This window comes from Lethenteron reissneri, chromosome 61, assembly GCF_015708825.2.
Source record: "Lethenteron reissneri isolate LAM-NWPU_2019-01 chromosome 61, ASM1570882v1, whole genome shotgun sequence".
NCBI lineage: Eukaryota > Metazoa > Chordata > Hyperoartia > Petromyzontiformes > Petromyzontidae > Lethenteron > Lethenteron reissneri.
Window position 1 is genome coordinate 4,074,523 of NC_083839.1, and position 18,637 is coordinate 4,093,159.

Consider the following 18,637-nt stretch of genomic DNA (forward strand, 5'->3'; position numbering starts at 1 on the left):
CCACCATCACCGCCATCACCACCGCCATCAGCATCACCGCCACGACCACCATCATCACCATCGTCACCACCACCGCCATCACCACCGCCATCAGCATCATCAACGCCACCACCACCGCTATCACCATCGCCACCATCGCCACCATCACTGCCATCACCACCGCCATCAGCATCACCGCCACCATCATCACCTCCGCCACCATCACCTTGACCGCCGCCACCGCCATCACCAACCTCCGATTCGCCCGGTCGGCTACGTATGGCGCGCAAGAAGTTCCACATCCATGCGTAACAACGCAGACTCAAGCAACAAAGATCCCCCGTGTAGCCTAAACGAAGCTGTGTGCACAATGGTGTACACCTGAAGACGGAAGCTTGTGTTTATTTTACTTTTATTAATTTGAATTTTGTACCTACGTGACTTTACCGAAAAAACCTAAGAATATGTTGTACATCTGTCGTGAAACGGTCTGCTCGTTCATCACTTGCCAGTCGTGCATCATTGCTACCCCGTACACACCTGTTCCGTGTGCACGGGATAGAGCGTTGCGCCCTCGCACAAGGCGTGGATTTGCCGTCGGGTGCTCCCGGCGTCCTCCCACACGTACAACCAACTCGTTATTTAATTGGGCCGATAACACCTCGATATGTGGGGGACCGCAGAGCTTGGGTTAGCTCTTGGTCTTGCCGGCTGCTGGTCCTGCTGCTGCTGCTACTGCTGCTCCTGCTGCTGCTGATGCTGCTGCTGCTCCTGCTGATGCTGCTGCTGCTACTGCTCCTGCTGCTGCTGCTCCTGCTGCTCCTGCTGATGCTGCTGCTGCTCCTGCTGATGCTGCTGCTGCTCCTGCTGCTCCTGCTGATGCTGCTGCTGCTGCTGCTGCTCCTCCTGCTGCTGCTCCTGCTGCTGCTGCTCCTCCTGCTGCTGCTGCTCCTGCTGCAGCTGCTGCTCCTGCTGCTGCTGCTGCTCCTGCTGCTGCTCCTGCTGCTGCTCCTGCTGCTGCTGCTCCTGCTGCTGCTGCTCCTGCTGCTCCTGCTGCTGCTGCTCCTGCTGCTGCTGCTGCTGCTCCTGCTGCTCCTGCTGATGCTGCTGCTCCTGCTGATGCTGCTGCTCCTGCTGATGCTGCTGCTCCTGCTGATGCTGCTCCTGCTGCTGCTGCTGCTGCTGCTCCTGCTGCTGCTGCTGCTCCTGCTGCTGATGCTGCTCCTGCTGCTGCTGCTCCTGCTGCTGCTGCTCCTGCTGATGCTGCTGCTCCTGCTGCTGCTGCTCCTGCTGCTCCTGCTGCTGCTGCCTTCCCGCTCCTCGACTGTGGTAATTCCTCCCGTAGCGCCTTCTGAGTCGCCTCCACCCCCCACCGCCCTCTCTACGAGTCGTCCTCTCTCTCTACGAGTCGTCCTCTCTCTCCGAGTCGTCCTCTCTCTCTATGAGTCGTCCTTTCTCTCTGAGTCGTCCTCTCTCTCCCGCGAGTACCGTGCGGTTGCGGCGCGGGGATTTGCGAGTTGAAGTCGTCCGTGACGTCTTGAGGCAGCGATGTGGCAGCAACTGTCCTTGTGTGAGCGGTGGTGCAGCGGTTAGCACTACGAACCCGGCCACCCGAGTTCGATTCCCGCTCACAGCCACGGACACCGGTGACGATTCTCTCAACCGGTCCTGGGCCTCCATCCCCTAGGTCGACTCGGCCTCAAATGAGTACCTGGTGCGGTGTGTAGTAAACATCGCCACTGGGGAGACAAAGGCGGGCGGGCGTGGTGCTGGCCACCCACCCACTTGGGTTGCCGTGCCGGCCTTCATAGGTGCTGCTCGCTAACAGCACTTGCCCCTACAGTCTGTTCGGGCTATACGGGGGGGGGGGGCATCTTTGCCTTTGTGTGTGACTCATGTCTGAGGCTCCAAGCCAACCTGAGCAATTATGAGTCTGTGAGCAAAGCCCCCTTGACATTACCAAATCATTGGGCTCGCGTCTGGCCCTCCTGAGCGAAACCAACTCGCTCGATGGAGCTTCAAACGAGTGGCCCGGTGCGGCGTGTAGAAATCAGCGTCGGGGGAGACAAAGGCGGCCGGGCGTGGGTGCTGGCTACTACCGATCGCTTTCGTGTGCCGTGCCGGCCTTCATAGGGTGCTGCTGCTGCTGGTTCGCAGCACTTGCCCCTGCGGCCTGTCGAAGGCTACACGGGGGACCTTTGTTGTTGTGTGTCTGTGTGGAGTTAAATGCCTGACCGTGGAAATGTGGAGGTCATGACCCGCTTGAACATTCCTGCGCGGTTAATTATTTATTTATTATGCAGCCCCCCCCCCTCATCCCCCCACATTTCCACCACGACCCCCCACCCCCCTGTACCTCATCTTAACCTCCAACATCCCCACCAAAGATCCCCCGTGTAGCCTCAACAGACTTTTGGGGCAAGTGCTGTTAGCGAGGGAGCAGCACCTCGTGAAGGCCGGAACGGCACGCGAGGTGGTGGGTGGCCATCATGCACGCCCGGCCGCCTTTGTCTCCCCATAAGGGCGATGTTTACACAGTGCCCCAGGTTACTCATTTGAGGCTGAGTCGACCCAGGACCGGTTCAGGGTAATCGTCACTGATGTTGGCCGTGAGCGGGAATCGAACTCGGGTCGCCGGGTTCGTGACGATTATCTGAACCGTGCCTGGGCCTCCCCTAGGTCGATTCGGCCTCAAATGAGTGCCTATGTGAGGTGTGTAAACATCGCCACTAGGGAGACAAAGGCGGCCGGGCGTGGTGTTGGTCACGTTCTCCCCTCGTGTGCCGTGCCGGCCTTTATAGGTGCTACTCGCTAAGAGCACTTGCCCCCACAGTCTGTTAAAGGCTACCCGGGGGATCTTTCTCCCATGTTACCCTTTTTGCCAAAGTGCTATATAAGGCCTGGGAACTGGATTTCTTTTCAATTCTCCACGTGGTTGCAGACGTAAATAAGCAAATAATGAGACTCTGTGACCCTTATTTGGAAGAAATTGTAGCAGTGGGAGTTGTGAAATTAGAGGGTGGTGGTGGTTTTCTCTGTGTGTTGGTGGGGGGTGCGGAGCGGTGGTGCAGTGGTTAGCGCACTGTGCTTCGATCTTGCCCACCTAAAGTTAGATCCCCCGAACCCACGGCTACCATCAGAGGCGAAGCGAAATGTGTATCTGTTCTGGGTCTCGCCTAGGTCGACTCAGCCTTAAATAAGCAAACCCTTCCTATTCAAGACGGTGCGGGCTGCAGATTTTCAATTCATTTTAACCGCGTCCCCGATTTCCAGAGCTGTGAACGTCTCCGCTGTGTCTGCCGACCTTAATAGGTGCTCGCTAACAGCCCTTGCCCCCAACAGTCTGTGTTATGGCTAGACGGGGGTTGTGATGGATGGGTGGTCAGGCGTGGCGTGGTGAGCGTGAGTCGGGAGGGGTGGGGGGGTGGAAGGTGTGGGGGGAGGGGAAGGGGAGGGGGGAGGTTGAACACGTGTTCAGAGCCACTCCTAGGTGACACGGGATGTGCACGAGGTTGGACAGGTTTTTTGTTATTGCTGCTGGCAAATAACAAGAACACGTCCAATGAATAAAAAAAATATCATAGACGTCATTGTAGCCATCGTCCTTGTTATCGTCAACATCGTTGTCATGTCGCCATTATCCCAACCATCATCATCATCACTGTCGTCTTCATCATCACCACCCAGCATCAACATCGTCATAGTTTTTCATCATCATCATCATCATCATCAGAAACATCAGACTTGTCAACGTCATAATCAGTCATTATTAATCGTTACGACCTGCAACATCGTCAAGGTCATCAACATCATTATCAGCAGCACCATCTTCACAACAGCCACCACCACCACCATCTTCACAACAGCCACCACCACCACCATCTTCACAACAGCCACCACCACCACCATCTTCACAACAACCACCACCACCATCTTCACAACAACCACCACCACCATCTTCACAACAACCACCACCACCATCTTCACAACAACCACCACCACCACCATCTTCACAACAACCACCACCACCATCATCTTCACAACAACCACCACCACCACCATCTTCACAACAACCACCACCACCACCATCTTCACAACAACCACCACCACCATCTTCACAACAACCACCACCACCATCTTCACAACAACCACCACCACCATCTTCACAACAACCACCACCACCATCTTCACAACAACCACCACCACCATCTTCACAACAACCACCACCACCACCATCTTCACGACCACCACCATCTTAATAACCACCGTCATCACCACTACCACCACCACCACCTTCACGACCACCACCATCTTAACCGCTGTCATCATTATCACCACCACCATCTTCACAACCACCACCACCGTCTTCACAACCACCACCACCGTCTTCATTACCACCACCATCTTCACAACCACCGTCATCATCACCACCACCACCATCTTCACCATCACCACCACCACCTCCACCACCGTCTGGGGGGGTCGGTAAAACGAGTACCACATCACGAGGCCGCACCACGCGGTGCAAGATGAATTGTCCCCACCATAGGAACGTGGAATTGACCACCGGTGGCATCAGCGCAGCCACTGATGCGTGCTGCTCGCACTCGGCACCCTGTGATCGCTCTTGCACCTCGAGATGCTAACGAGGCGACGTGCAGCACAGAGGGGGCCCTTCCCAACGCGTCGATCGGCAGGCCGAGCATGGTGGGGTCGAGTGTGGGTGCTCCTCCCACCTCTTCCGAGACGTCTGACCAGCGAGGAAGAGTAGACCAAGGACGCTATATATATATAAAAGGGGCTCTGCAGTGTTCACTCTAGTGGAGGCCCTTCCGCCAACGAGTTGGCAATTGCGGGACTGCCGCTTTTGTCAGACGGTTCGAGCCCCGGGCCTCTGGCTTGAAGCAGGGGGTGGTGGGGGGAGTGGGGTGATCTTGATGTAATTGGGTGCAATTTGCGAACAATAGCCAGCGTGAGACATTCAGTCACGTCTCTGATCGGCGTCATCGTTGGTTCACTGCAGCTCAAAGACTCCGCGTGGCCGTGCGGTTCCTGTCCCTTTGATTATTGTCGCAGTCGAGAGCAATGCCGGATTTTCCGAGTAGCACAAGTAGCTACATATGTGTAGTAGCTACTACACATGTGTAGTACCTGCATGTTCGCACACCTTCAGCGGGGGGCGGCGATTGTAACCGCGTGTGTCCGTGTCGTCTGTGTGCCCTCTTCCAGATTTCTCCGCGTTCCCCGGCTCCGCTCCGCACGATGGCTCCAACCTGGCAAACGCAGTGAGTTGGCGAGCCATCTCCCTCCACACCACCACCACCACCACCCCTCCCGCACTTCGGATCATCAGGTCCAAACCTTCACCTCGTCTGACCCACGAACTCCACCTCCTGCGTTCGTTATCTGCAGCGATGGCAAACACACGTGCACGGGGCTGTGTGCGCGCGCGTGTGCGTAGGGAGCGGTGGCGCAGCGGTTAGCGTCACCACGCTACGCGGCCAACACCGGTGACGATAGTTATCTGAACCGGTGCTGGGCCTCCCCTAGGTCGACTCGGCTTCAAGCGAGTACCTGGTGCGGTGTGTCAGCATCGCCACTTGGGAGACAAAGGCGGCCGGGCGTGGTGTTGGCCACCCACCTTTTCGTGTGCCGTTCCCGCCTTAATAGGCGCTGTTCGCTAACAGCAAAGCTACACGGGGGATTTTTGTCTCGTGTGTGAGTATGGGGGTGTGGTGAGTGAGGTGAGTGAAGTGAGTGAGTGAGTGTGCGAGCGGTGTGAGTGAGTGATTGACTGAGTGAGTGTCGGTGTGAGTACAAACGAGGTGAGTGTGCAAGTTTGTGTGTGCGTGTATGAGCGAGAAAGTGAGTGTGAGTGATTGAGAGAGTGTTGCGTGAGAAAGTGAGTGTGATGAGTGTGTGCGTGCGTGTGTGTGAGAAAGTGAGTGTGATGAGTGTGTGCGTGTGTGTGCGTGAGTGTGATGAGTGTGTGCGTGTGTGTGCCTGAGAAAGTGAGTGTGATGAGTGTGTGCGTGTGTGAGTGATTGAGTGTGTGTGTGTGCGAGAAAGTGAGTGTGAGTGTTTCAGTGTGTGGTTGTGTGTGTGCGGTTGGTGTTTGTCTCTGTTGCTAAGCTAATATTGATCAATTACAAATGAAATATTTTTCTCAGTATCACCGCTCGCCTCCTGGTGGACATCATACACAGCGATACTCGATTCACATTCTAAAGAACCTAAACTATTTTTTTATTTAATTTTACGAGGGCCAGGGGGGGGAGTGGTGGCAGTACCCACACTTTACCCCACCACACACGACCTGCCCATCGAATGACTATCGTTTAGCCATTCGTATCACTCGCTGGACAGCGACCGAGAGATTTAAGAACATTTAAGCTCAACAATATCTTTTTTTACGAAGCAATTTTTATTTTTTTTAACCAGGTAAGCTCCTGCTGAGCCTGCTACGTAGCTATTTTTCAGAAGCGACCTGGCCATCACGAATGATAGCTCAACGAAGTGGGCTTCTCATCGTCATCATCGTCATCGTCATCATCGTCATCGTCATCGTCGTCGTCGTCATCATCGTCGTCGTCGTCGTCGTCGTCGTCATCGTCGTCATCGTCGTCGTCGTCGTCGTCATCGTCGTCATCGTCGTCATCGTCGTCATCGTCATCGTCGTCATCGTCATCGTCGTCATCGTCGTCATCGTCGTCATCGTCATCATCGTCATCGTCATCATCATCACGTGGGCATTTATAGCAGTGGCCAAATGCTCTCAACGCGTGGTGATGTCCATTCTAAATGTGGAGGGAAAAACCGAAGGACCTTGAGAAAAATCCACGCGACCACGGGGAGAGAGAGACACGCAAACTCCACATACACAGCATTAGCGATACTTATGACGACGATGATCAAGGTGATAATGTCGAGGATGATAATAATTACACTGATGACGACGATGTAGATGATGAACAATGACGACGATATTGATAATAATAATAATGACAAAAATGACGATGTAGAGGATGGCGTCACAATGATGATGATGTTCATGGCATAACAATGATTATGTAGATAACAACAATTATTATGTAGATGATGACATACAAATTATGTCGATGATGACGTCACAATGACGACGATGTCAATGATGACATCACAATGACGACGACGATGATGTAGATGATGACATCACAATGACGACGATGATGTAGATGATGACATCACAATGACGACGATGATGTAGATGATGACTGATGTAGATGATGACATCACAATGACGATGACGACGATGTCTGATGACATCACAATGACGATGACGACGATGTCAATGATGACATCACAATGACAACGACGATGTCGATGATGACATTACAATGACGATGACGATTGTGTAGATGATGACATCACAATGACGACGATGATGTAGATGATGACATCACAATGACGACGATGATGTAGATGATGACATCACAATGACGACGATGATGTAGATGATGACTGATGTAGATGATGACATCACAATGACGACGACGATGATGTCGACGATGACATCACAATGACGATGACGACGATGTCGATGATGACATCACAATGACGACGATGGTGTAGATGATGACTGATGTAGATGATGACATCACAATGACGACGACGATGATGTCGACGATGACATCACAATGACGATGACGACGATGTCGATGATGACATCACAATGACGACGATGGTGTAGATGATGACTGATGTAGATGATGACATCACAATGACGACGACGATGATGTCGACGATGACATCACAATGACGATGACGACGATGTCGATGATGACATCACAATGACGACGATGGTGTAGATGATGACTGATGTAGATGATGACATCACAATGACGACGACGATGTCGACGATGACATCACAATGACGATGACGACGATGTCGATGTCTGTCACAGTCCCCGGCTTGTCTGTCGGCCCACTCGCTGTGCGGGGGCGAGTGGGGGCCCGCGGAGGGGCGGGGGGGGGACGCCCCCACCCCCACGCTCGCCCGCAGGGTGCCCAAGCGACGGTCCAACATCTTCACGGTAACGACGCGATCATCATCCTCCTCATCGTCATCGTCATCATCATCGTCCTCCTCATCCTCCTCATCCTCCTCATCATCCTCCCATTTTAACACCGCACCGTTCTAACGTCACCCCCATTGCAACACCGCACCGTTCTAACCCCCCCCCCCCCCCCCCATTGTAACACCGCACTGTGTTAACTCGTCATTGTAACACCGTACCGTTCTAACGCCACTCCCCATTGTAACACCGCACCGTTCTAACACCCCCCCCCCGCCCACCTCCCCCGTGGCGTTGCGCAGAGGAACAGCGACGTGGAGAAGGAGCGACGGGCGGCGGCCGGGGGGGACTGCATCGGCAGCGGCCGCGCCATCCCCGTCAAGCAGGTGGGGCCCTGCTGAGCTTGGGAGGTTCGGTGGCTTCGAGCCCTGGGGGGGGGGGGGGGGGAGGGGGGGGGGAGGGGGGGGGGGTGCCTCCCGTGGGGTCGTGGGGTTCACGACGGCCGCGGTGGAAGTTCGAGCTCGAGCCATGAACTCCGCCCCCCTCCAACGCCACGCTCGGCTGCCTTTGTCCCCCCCCCTCTGCCCCCCCCCAAAATAATTCTCCTCCACTGAGTCTCAAAACTCCCTGACAGGAGGGCCTTGCCACGCCGGGATGCTGCGCCGATTCGTTTGACGAGCGCTGCTCGGGCATCACGTGGGTACGGGTGGACGGTCGCCATGCGCAGTCTGTTGACCCCGTGACCCCCCACCCCCCACAGGGCATCCTGCTGAAGTGGGGCGGCACCCTGAACAAGGAGTGGAAGAAGAAGTACGTGACTCTGTGCGAGGAGGGCCTGCTCACATACTACCCCAGCCTGCACGTGAGACTCCCTCCTCCTCGTCCACCTCCTCGTCCACCTCCTTGTCCACCTCCTCGTCCACCTCCTCATCCACCTCCTCGTCCACCTCCTCGTCCACCTCCTCGTCCACCTCTTCGTCCACCTCCTTGTCCACCTCCTCGTCCACCTCCTTGTCCACCTCCTCGTTCACTTCCTCGTCCACCTCCTCGTCCACCTCCTCGTCCACCTCCTTGTCCACCTCCTCGTTCACTTCCTCATCCACCTCCTCGTCCACCTCTTCATCCACCTCTTCGTCCACCTCCTCGCCATCCTCCCCTTCCACCTCCTCCTCCATCTCCACTTCATCATCATCATCATCATCCTCTTCATCATCATCATCTTACACCCCTCATCCTCCTCCACTGCCTCTTCATCCCCGGACCTCCGATCAGCACGGTTGGCCATGTACGCTGCGAAAGAAGTTCAACGTTTATACGTGCATCGTCATCCTCCTCCCCATCCTCACCCTGCACCCCCTCCCCCCCTCGTGGGGCCTATTCAGAGCGATGACGAAGAAGGTGATGACGACCCCTGCACTAGGGTCCAGGGGTGGAGGGTGCAGCATCCAGAGAGCCCAGGGTCTCCAGGGAGCCCAGGGTCTCCAGGGAGCCCAGGGTCTCCAGGGAGCCCAGGGTCTCCAGGGAGCCCAGGGTCTCCATGGAGCCCAGGGTCTCCAGGGAGCCCAGGGTCTCCAGGGAGCCCAGGGTCTCCAGGGAGCCCAGGGTCTCCAGGGTCTCCAGGGAGCCCAGGGTCTCCAGGGAGCCAGGGTCTCCAGGGAGCCCAGGGTCTCCAGGGAGCCCAGGGTCTCCAGGGAGCCCAGGGTCTCCAGGGAGCCCAGCCCAGTGTCTCCAGGGAGCCCAGGGTCTCCAGGGTCTCCAGGGAGCCCAGGGTCTCCAGGGAGCCCAGGGTCTCCAGGGAGCCCAGGGTCTCCAGGGTCTCCAGGGAGCCCAGGGTCTCCAGAGAGCCCAGGGTCTCCAGGGCCCAGGGTCTCCATGGCCCAGGGTCACCAGGGAGCCCAGGGTCTCCAGGGAGCCCAGGGTCTCCAGGGTCAGGGTGCAGGGTCCCAGGGCCCAGGGTCTCCCAGGGTCCCCCAGAGCCCCAGGGTCTCACAGGGCCTAGGTCCCATGCCACTCCCGCCTCGACTACGCCACTGGTTTCTGTGACCATCTCGCTGTGGACTGCTGCATCGCCGGACCACGATGCACGACGGGGACTTGGCAGGGATCTTCATCCAGCAGTGGATTGATCAGGGAACACCCCCCACCCCCACCCCCCTCCCCCAGGACTACATGCAGAACATCCACGGCAAGGAGGTGGCGCTGCTGGGAACCACCGTGAAGGTGCCGGGGGCCCGCCCCCCCGGGCCACCTCCGCCTCCTCCTCCTCCTCGGCCCCCGCGGCCCCCCACGGCCCCCCGGCCCCCAGCCCCAGAGGCAGCCACCTCGCCGGAGACGAGAGCGGGGCCACAGCCCACAACGCGACCGCCAACGGTGAGGGGGGGCGGGCGCGGAGGGGGTGGAGTGGGGGGGGGGGCGTTGGGGGGAGAATAAGATGAGGAGGAATGGCAGTGAGGCGGAGGAGGATGAAAGATGGAGGAGGATGGAGGAGGATGAAGGATGAAGGAGCAGGAAGGATGGAGGAGGATGAAAGATGGAGGAGGATGAAGGATGAAGGAGAATGAAGGATGGAGGAGGATGAAAGATAGAGGAGGATGGAGGAGGAGGAAGGATGAAGAAGAATGAAGGATGAAGGAGGAGGAAGGATGAAGGAGGAGGAAGGATGGAGGAGGAGGAAGGATGGAGGAGGAGGAAGGAGGAGAAGGATGGAGGAGAATTAATGATGGAGGAGGTGGAAGCATTGAGGAAGAGGGAAGGAGGAATGAGGATCGGGGAGGGGAGAATGGTGAGGAGGGGGGAGAGCGGTAGGAGGAAGAAGGGATGAGTGGAGGAAGATGAGAAGGGGATGAGGAAGAAGAGGGGAGGAATGGATGGCAGGAGGAGGATGAGGGAGGGTAGGGAGAGGAGGAGGTGGAATCGCAGGCCCTGCTCGCGACGAATTGGCGAAGCGTCGACGAGAGTGCACCCCCACCCACCAACCCCTCTGGACCTCGCCTCCTTGACCTTGTGACCCCTCCCACATGACCCCCCCCCTCCTCCCTCCCCTCCAGGCACGTGTCCCGACTCTGCCGTCCTCCTGCAGCCCCCCGGCGGTCTCCGCCGCGAGCCCCGAGCCGGCGGTGCCGGGGAGCGACGGCCACGGCCGCTCCGGCCGAGCCGGTAGGCAGCGGCGCGCGTGCCCATTGGTCGGCTCGGCCACGCCGGGGCGACGGAGCGTTGCAAGGATCCAGGCGTGTGCACGGTTGTTCTTCCTTGTTGATCGTCGTCGTCGTGTGTGTATGTGTGTGAAGCAGGCAGCGCGTCGGATGACACGGTGGGGTCCAGCCCCAGCCTGTCCGGGGGCAGCTTCAGGCAGGACCCCGCGGCGTCGCCCGTCGCCACGCGGCGGAGACACAGACGCCGTGAGACCCCCACCGCGAACCGCTACGCGACCCCCAACGCGACCCCCACCGCCGACCCCCACCGCGACCCCCACCGCGACCCCCACCGCGACCCCCACCGCGACCCCTAACGCGACCCCCACCGCGACCCCCAACGCGACCCCCAACGCGACCCCCAACGCGACCCCCAACGCGACCCCCACTGCGGACCCCCACCGCAACCCCCCATTGCGACCCCCACTGCGACCCCCACCATGACCCCCACCGCGACCCCCTACGCGACCCCCTATGCGACCCCCAATGCGACCCCCCAACGCGACCCCCAACGCGACCCCCAACGCAACCCCTCTCAACCCCCTGCGACCCACCCCACTCCCTGATTACTCAAAACCTGCCAAGAACCCGTAAACCCTCTCGACACCACCATGACCCCTCTCGACACCCTGTAACCCCAATCTTGACCCCACGACCCCCGTGACCCCTCTTGTCCCCTCGATCTACTCAACGCGGCCACCCTCGATGTGACCCCATAACCCCAAGTGTGTGTCCCATCCGTGACCATCCTCATATGACGTTGGCGTGACCACGTGACCACGTGACCACATGACCCCCCCTACCCCCCACCCAGACGGAGAGGAGTCGTCGTCGTCGTCGTTGGCGTCGCCGCCGTCCCCGTGCGACTTCACCGTGGTGTCTCTGACGGGAGAGAGTTGGCACTTCGAGGCGGCGAGCGGCGATGAGCGCGGCGCCTGGGTGGCCGCCATCGAGGGGAGGATCTTCGCCAGCCTCCAGTCCTACAGCAGCGGCGGGGGAGGGGACGCACGCTCCGCACCGGTACGGGGGGGGGGGGCGGGGGGGGGTGGGGGGTGTTGGGCGGAGGGGGGGGGCAGGGGGGGAGAGGGCAGGGGGTGGGTGATGATGACGAGTGAGGGAGTTTGATGATGAAGAGGAGGGTGGTTGATGGTGATGACGATGGTGATGGTGATGACGATGGTGGTGGTGATGGTGGTGGTGATGGTGACGCTGCTGGTATTGGGCGGAGGGGGGTGGCAGGGGGGGAGAGGGCAGGGGGTGGTTGGTGATGACGAGTGAGGGAGTTTGATGATGAAGAGGGGGGTGGTTGATGGTGATGATGACGATGGTGGGTGGTGATGGTGGTGATGGTGGTGGTGATGATATATTGGGCGGAGGGGGGTGGCAGGGGGGGAGAGGGCGGTGGGTGGGTGATGATGACGAGTGAGGGAGTTTGATGATGAAGAGGAGGGTGGTTGATGACGATGATGATGGTGGTGGCGATGGTGACGCTGCTGGTATTGGGCGGAAGGGGGTGGCAGGGGGGGAGAGGGCAGGGGGTGGTTGGTGATGACGGTTGAGGGAGTTTGATGATGAAGAGGACGGTGGTTGATGGTGATGACGATGGTGGTGGTGGTGATGGTGGTGATGGTGACGCTGCTGGTATTGGGCGGAGGGGGGTGGCAGGGGGGGAGAGGGCAGGGGGTGGTTGGTGACGACTGGTTAGGGAGTTTGATGATGAAGAGGAGGGTGGTTGATGACGATGATGATGGTGGTGGCGATGGTGACGCTGCTGGTACGACGCGTGGCGTGATGCGAGGCGGGGATGGCAGCAGTCATGACGATAACGAACGGCGACGAAACCTTGCCGCGCTTCGCCGTCACACGCTCCCAATCGCCGCCCATCACACTCAGCGGCATCGTCGTGGTACAAGACCATCGGCGTGGTATGTGCGTGACCTTGTGTGACCCCGTGTAAACATGACCTTGTGACACTGTGCACGTGACCTTGTGACCCCGTGAGCGTGACCTCGTGACCCCGTGCGCGTGACCTCGTGACCCCGTGCGCGTGACCTTGTGACCCTGTGCGTGTGACCTCGTGACCCCGTGCACGTGACCTCGTGACCCCGTGCGCGTGACCTTGTGACCCCGTGCGCGTGACCTTGTGACCCGTGCACGTGACCTTGTGACCTTGTGCACGTGACCCCAGTCGCCCCAGGAGCTGCAGCGACGGCAGCGGACGATCGAGGAGATCCGCAGCGTGCCGGGCAACGAGCGCTGCGTGGACTGCGGCCTTCCCAGTACGACACCACCACCACCGTCACCACCACCACCACCGTCACCACCACCGTCGTCACCACCACCACCATCACCACCATCACCATCACCACCACCGTCGTCACCACCACCATCACCACCGTAGTTGTCACCACCGTCGTCACCACCGTCGTCACCACCACCGTCATCACCACCACCGTCACCACCGTAGTCGTCACCGCCGTTGTCATCATCTTGATCATCGTCATCATCTTGAGCATCGTCATCATCATGATGATCATCACCGTCATTGTCACTGTGATCGTCGTCGTCGTCGTCGTCATCATCTTATGTTTGTGTCTCCACATGTGTGTACCTCTGTGTGTGTATGTATGTACCTGTGTGGTGTGTGTATACCTCTGTGTGTGCATGTACCTGTGTGTCTGCACCTGTGCGGTCGTGTAACGGGTAGCGCTACGCTGCGCTACGAACTCGGCGTCCCGAGTTCGATTCCCGCTCACGGCCAACACCGGTGACGATTATCTGAACCGGGTCTTGGGCCTCCCATAGGTCGACTCAGCCTCAAATGAGTACCTGGTGTGGTGTGTAAACATCGCCACTAGGGAGACAAAGACGGCCGGGCGTGGTTTTGGCCACCCACCCTCTCGTGTGTCGTTCTGGCTTTCATAGGTGCTTGCTAACAGCACTTGCCCCAACAGTCTGTTACAGGCTATACGGGGGATCTTTGTGTATGTGTGTAGACGCAAGTTGGGTGAGCCTAAACCTGTGTGCCCTCATGTGCATCTTGTGTTGCGCCGTGTGTGTGTGTGTACCCCTGTATGTGTCGACCCGTGTGTGTGTGTGTACCCCTATATGTGTCGACCCGTGTGTGTGTGTGTGTGTACCCCTGTATGTGTAGACCCGTGTGTGTGTGTAGACCCGTGTGTGTGTGTACTTAACTGTGCATGTGTGTGTGTGTAGACCCGTGTGTGTGTGTGTACCCGTGCGTGTGTGTGTACCCCTGTATGTGTAGACCCGTGTGCGTGTGTGTACTTACCTGTGCATGTGTGTGTGTGTGTAGACCCGTGTGTGTGTAGACCCGTGTGTGTGTGTATGTGTGTGTATTTATCCGTGTGTGTGTGTGTAGTCCCGTGTGTGTATGTGTGTGTAGACCCGTGTGTGTATGTGTGTGTGTGTAGTTCCGTGTGTGTATGTGTAGACCCGTGTGTGTGTGTATTTACCCGTGTGTGTGTGTAGACCCGTGTGTGTGTGTAGTCCCGTGTGTGTATGGTGTGTGTGTATTTACCCGTGCGTGCGTGTTTAGACCCGTGTGTGTATGTGTGTGTTTGTGTGTGTATAACCCGTGCGTGCGTGCGCGTGTGTGTGTGTGTACCCGTGTGTGTGTGTGTGTGTGTTTAGACCCGTGTGTGTATTTACCCATGTGTGTATGTGTGTGTGTATTTACCCCTGTATGTGTGTGTATTAACTTGCGTGTGTGTGTGTAGACCCGAGCTGGGCAAGCCTCAACCTGGGCGCCCTCATGTGCATCTCGTGCTGCGGCGTGCACCGTGCGCTGGGCGCGCACCTGTCGCGCGTGCGCTCCCTGCAGCTGGACTACTGGCCGCCCGAGCTGGCCGCCGTGCTCACCGCCATGGGCAACCGCCTCGCCAACAGCGTCTGGGAGGGCGCCCTCGACGCCGCTGCCGCCGCTGCGACGACAACGACAACGACCGATGCTGGCGCGAACACCACAACCGGGGCGACGAAGGCGGACGCGAACGCCGCCGATGCGAGCGCTGGCACGGCCGCCACCACTGCCGCTGGACGCAGCGAGGGAGGGAGGGGACACAGAAGGAAGCCGCGTGCCGACTCCAGCAGGTGAGGGAGGCGTTCAACGATGGCGAATTTGCTGCTGCTGCTGCTCCTCCTGCCGCCTGCCTCCTCCCTCTCTCCTCCTCCTCCCTCTCTCCTCCTTCCTAATGAACGCTGCGGGGGTGCGGTGGGCAATACCAGGCCCGGCCGCCTTTGTCTTCCCCAGAAAGAGCCGAGTCTCGAGAAGGGGTCTCGCTCTGCATCGGGACGTTTTAGCGAGTCGCTTAACGAGCCCTGTCTGGGTGGCACGTGGGAGGGGGTGGGCAATCGCGATGCTCGGTGTGCAACCCCGTGACCCCGTGGCACCCCGTGACCCCGTGACCCCCTCCCCCCCCCCCCCCACCGACCGGCACAGGGAGGAACGCGAGCGCTGGATCTGGGACAAGTACCGTGAGCGCCTCTTCCTGGCGCCGCTGCCTCCTCCTCCTCCGTCGCCGCCATCGTCGCCGTCGTCGCCCGGTGCGGCGTTCGGCACGCGCCTCGCCAGCGCCGTCACTGCCGGAGACGTGCGCTCCGTGGCGCTGCTGCTGGCTCACAGCGAGCGCGAGCAGGTGCCAGCCCACCCGCCAGATCGCTTGCCCATCTGTTCACTCGCTGACTCACTTGTTTGCTTGTTCACCCACTCGCTCGCTCGCCCACTCACTCGCTCGCTCGCCCACTCACTCGCCAGATCACTATATCACCCGCCCGCCAGATCGCTTGTCCATCTGTTCACTCGCTGACTCGCTTGTTCGCTCGTTCACCCACTCACTCGCTCGCCCACTCACTCGCTCGCTCGCCCACTCACTCGCTCGCGAGATCACTATATCACCCGCCCGCCAAATCGCTTGCCCATCTGTTCACTCGCTGACTCACTTGTTCGCTCGTTCACCCACTCGTTCGCTCGCCCACTCACTCGCTCGCGAGATCACTATATCACCCGCCCGCCGGCTCGCTTGCCCATCTGTTCACTCGCTGACTCACTTGTTAGCTCGTTCACCCACTCGTTCGCTCACCCACTCACTCGCTCGCTCATCCACTCACTTGCTCGCACGTGAGGTCACTAGATCACTTACTCACGAGGTCACTCAATCACTCGATCACTCGCTCACGAGGTCACTCGCTCGCGCGTGAGGTCACTAGGTCACTAGGTCACTAGATCACTCGCTCACGAGGTCACTCGTTCACCTACTCGCTCGCTCACTCGCACGTGAGGTCACTAGATCACTCGCTCACGAGGTCACTGAATCACTCACTCACTCGATCACCCACTCACTCGCTCACTCGATCACTCACTCACTCAATCGCGTGTGAGGTCACTCACAAGCCGAGCCGCCATCTCTGACGTGGCCATTGCGAACGTAAGCGACGTCCAGTCCCAGGGTTCGACCCTTAACCACCAAGCTCTGGGCGGTGCCCTGCTCCGTACCCTCCCCGACGCGGCCATGATGAACCGCGTGGTTCCCCCGCGTGCACGTGCCAGGTGAATGAGGCGTGCGCGGGGGGGTCACGTGACGGGCCTGGCGGGGAGCCCATCCTTCACCTCGCCTGCGCGAACGGGGACGTCGTCACGACGCAGCTCCTCATCTGGGTGAGGAAACCTCGCGGCTGCGCCCGTCTGCGCGTTTGACGATTGGGCCTCCCCTAGGTCGACTAGGCCTCAAATGAGTGCCTGGTGCGGTGTGTAAACATCGCCACTGGGGAGACAAAGGCGGTCGGGCGTGGTTGTTGGCGACCTACCTCCTCGTGTGCCGTGCCGGCCCTCATAGGTGCTCGCTAACAGCACTTGCCCCTGCAGTCTGTTGTACATATATATATATGAACACTGAACTTATTTTGCACCACCGTACATAGACAACCGTGGTAATCGGAGGTGCGGGGTGAGGGCAAGAACTAAACACCCACACACACAAACTGCTCAGGCCTCAAACCATGGTGGCGAGGAAATGTTAACTACCTCGCCTGGTATGCAAGAGGTCGTGGGTTCGATCCCGACCCTCATGCCTGCTGCTGCTGTATATTTGGAGTTTGCGTGTCTTTCTCATCATCATCACGGTGGCTAGGAGATGTTAACTACTTCGCCTGGTATGCAGGAGATCGTGCGATCGATCCAGACCCTCATGCCTGCTGCTGCTGCATATTTGGAGTTTGCGTATCTTTCACATCATCATCATCACGGTGGCTAGGAGATGTTAACTCCCTCGCCTGGTGTACAGGAGGTCGTGGTTTGCCTGCGATAGAAATTCACACGCGACCAAGAGCGCTCGCTCCATAGCAGCCGTGGTTGGACTTTCACCCGGTCAAAATTAAAATGATAATAACGTAACTTTTTATTAATTTTAATTCATTTTAATTCACACCCCCCCCTCCCCCCCCCCCCCAGTATGGCGCCGACGTGCGCCGTCGCGATGCTGCGGGTGTCACGGCGCTGGCGCGCGCCCGTGCCGCACACAGCCACCTGTGTGTCGACGTCCTGCTCGCCCACGGCTGCCCCGAGGGCGACTGAGGCTGCCCGCTCCACCTCGACTGGAGCCACCCTCACCACCTCGACTAGAGTCACCCTCACCACCTCGACTAGAGCCACCCTCACCACCTCGACTAGAGCCCCCCTCACCACCTCGACTAGAGTCACCCTCACCACCTCGACTAGAGTCACCCTCACCGCCTCGACTAGAGCCACCCTCACCACCTCGACTAGAGCCCCACTCACCATCTCGACTAAAGCCCCCCTCACCACCTCGACTAGAGTCACCCTCACCGCCTCGACTAGAGTCACCCTCACCACCTCGACTAGAGTCACCCTCACCACCTCGACTAGAGTCACCCTCGCCATCTCGACTAGAGTCACCCTCGCCACCTCGACTAGAGTCACCCTCGCCACCTCGACTAGAGTCACCCTCGCCACCTCGACTAGAGTCACCCTCGCCACCTCGACTAGAGTCACCCTCGCCACCTCGACTAGAGTCACCCTCACCACCTCGACTAGAGTCACCCTCGCCGCCTCGACTAGAGTCACCCTCACCACCTCGACTAGAGTCACCCTCACAACCTCGACTGGAGTCACCCTCACCACCTCGACTAGAGTCACCCTCACCACCTCGACTAGAGTCACCCTCGCCACCTCGACTAGAGTCACCCTCGCCGCCTCGACTAGAGTCACCCTCACCACCTCGACTAGAGTCACCCTCACCACCTCGACTAGAGTCACCCTTACCACCTTGAATGGAGTCACCCTCACCACCTCGAATGGAGTCACCCTCACCACCTCGACTAGAGTCACCCTCACCATCTCGACTAGAGTCACCCTCGCCACCTCGACTGGAGTCA

The 18,637-nt window shown here is 58.7% G+C and overlaps 1 protein-coding gene across 1 annotated transcript in view; it reads left to right on the forward strand.

Moving 5' to 3' along the window:
- LOC133358409 (uncharacterized) overlaps positions 1-17,946 on the forward strand; it is a 38,165-nt gene extending 20,219 nt beyond the window's left edge. The window contains exons 2-14 of the mRNA XM_061576735.1: positions 5,209-5,264; positions 7,923-8,051; positions 8,336-8,419; positions 8,794-8,895; positions 10,197-10,403; positions 11,081-11,189; positions 11,324-11,431; positions 12,039-12,244; positions 13,413-13,503; positions 14,965-15,337; positions 15,687-15,882; positions 16,794-16,901; positions 17,694-17,946. Of these exons, the coding sequence (XP_061432719.1) occupies positions 5,209-5,264; positions 7,923-8,051; positions 8,336-8,419; positions 8,794-8,895; positions 10,197-10,403; positions 11,081-11,189; positions 11,324-11,431; positions 12,039-12,244; positions 13,413-13,503; positions 14,965-15,337; positions 15,687-15,882; positions 16,794-16,901; positions 17,694-17,816 (1,892 nt within the window). The 3' untranslated portion in view covers positions 17,817-17,946. The remainder of the gene's footprint in view (positions 1-5,208; positions 5,265-7,922; positions 8,052-8,335; positions 8,420-8,793; positions 8,896-10,196; positions 10,404-11,080; positions 11,190-11,323; positions 11,432-12,038; positions 12,245-13,412; positions 13,504-14,964; positions 15,338-15,686; positions 15,883-16,793; positions 16,902-17,693) is intronic.
- The last annotated feature ends 691 nt before the right edge of the window (positions 17,947-18,637 follow it).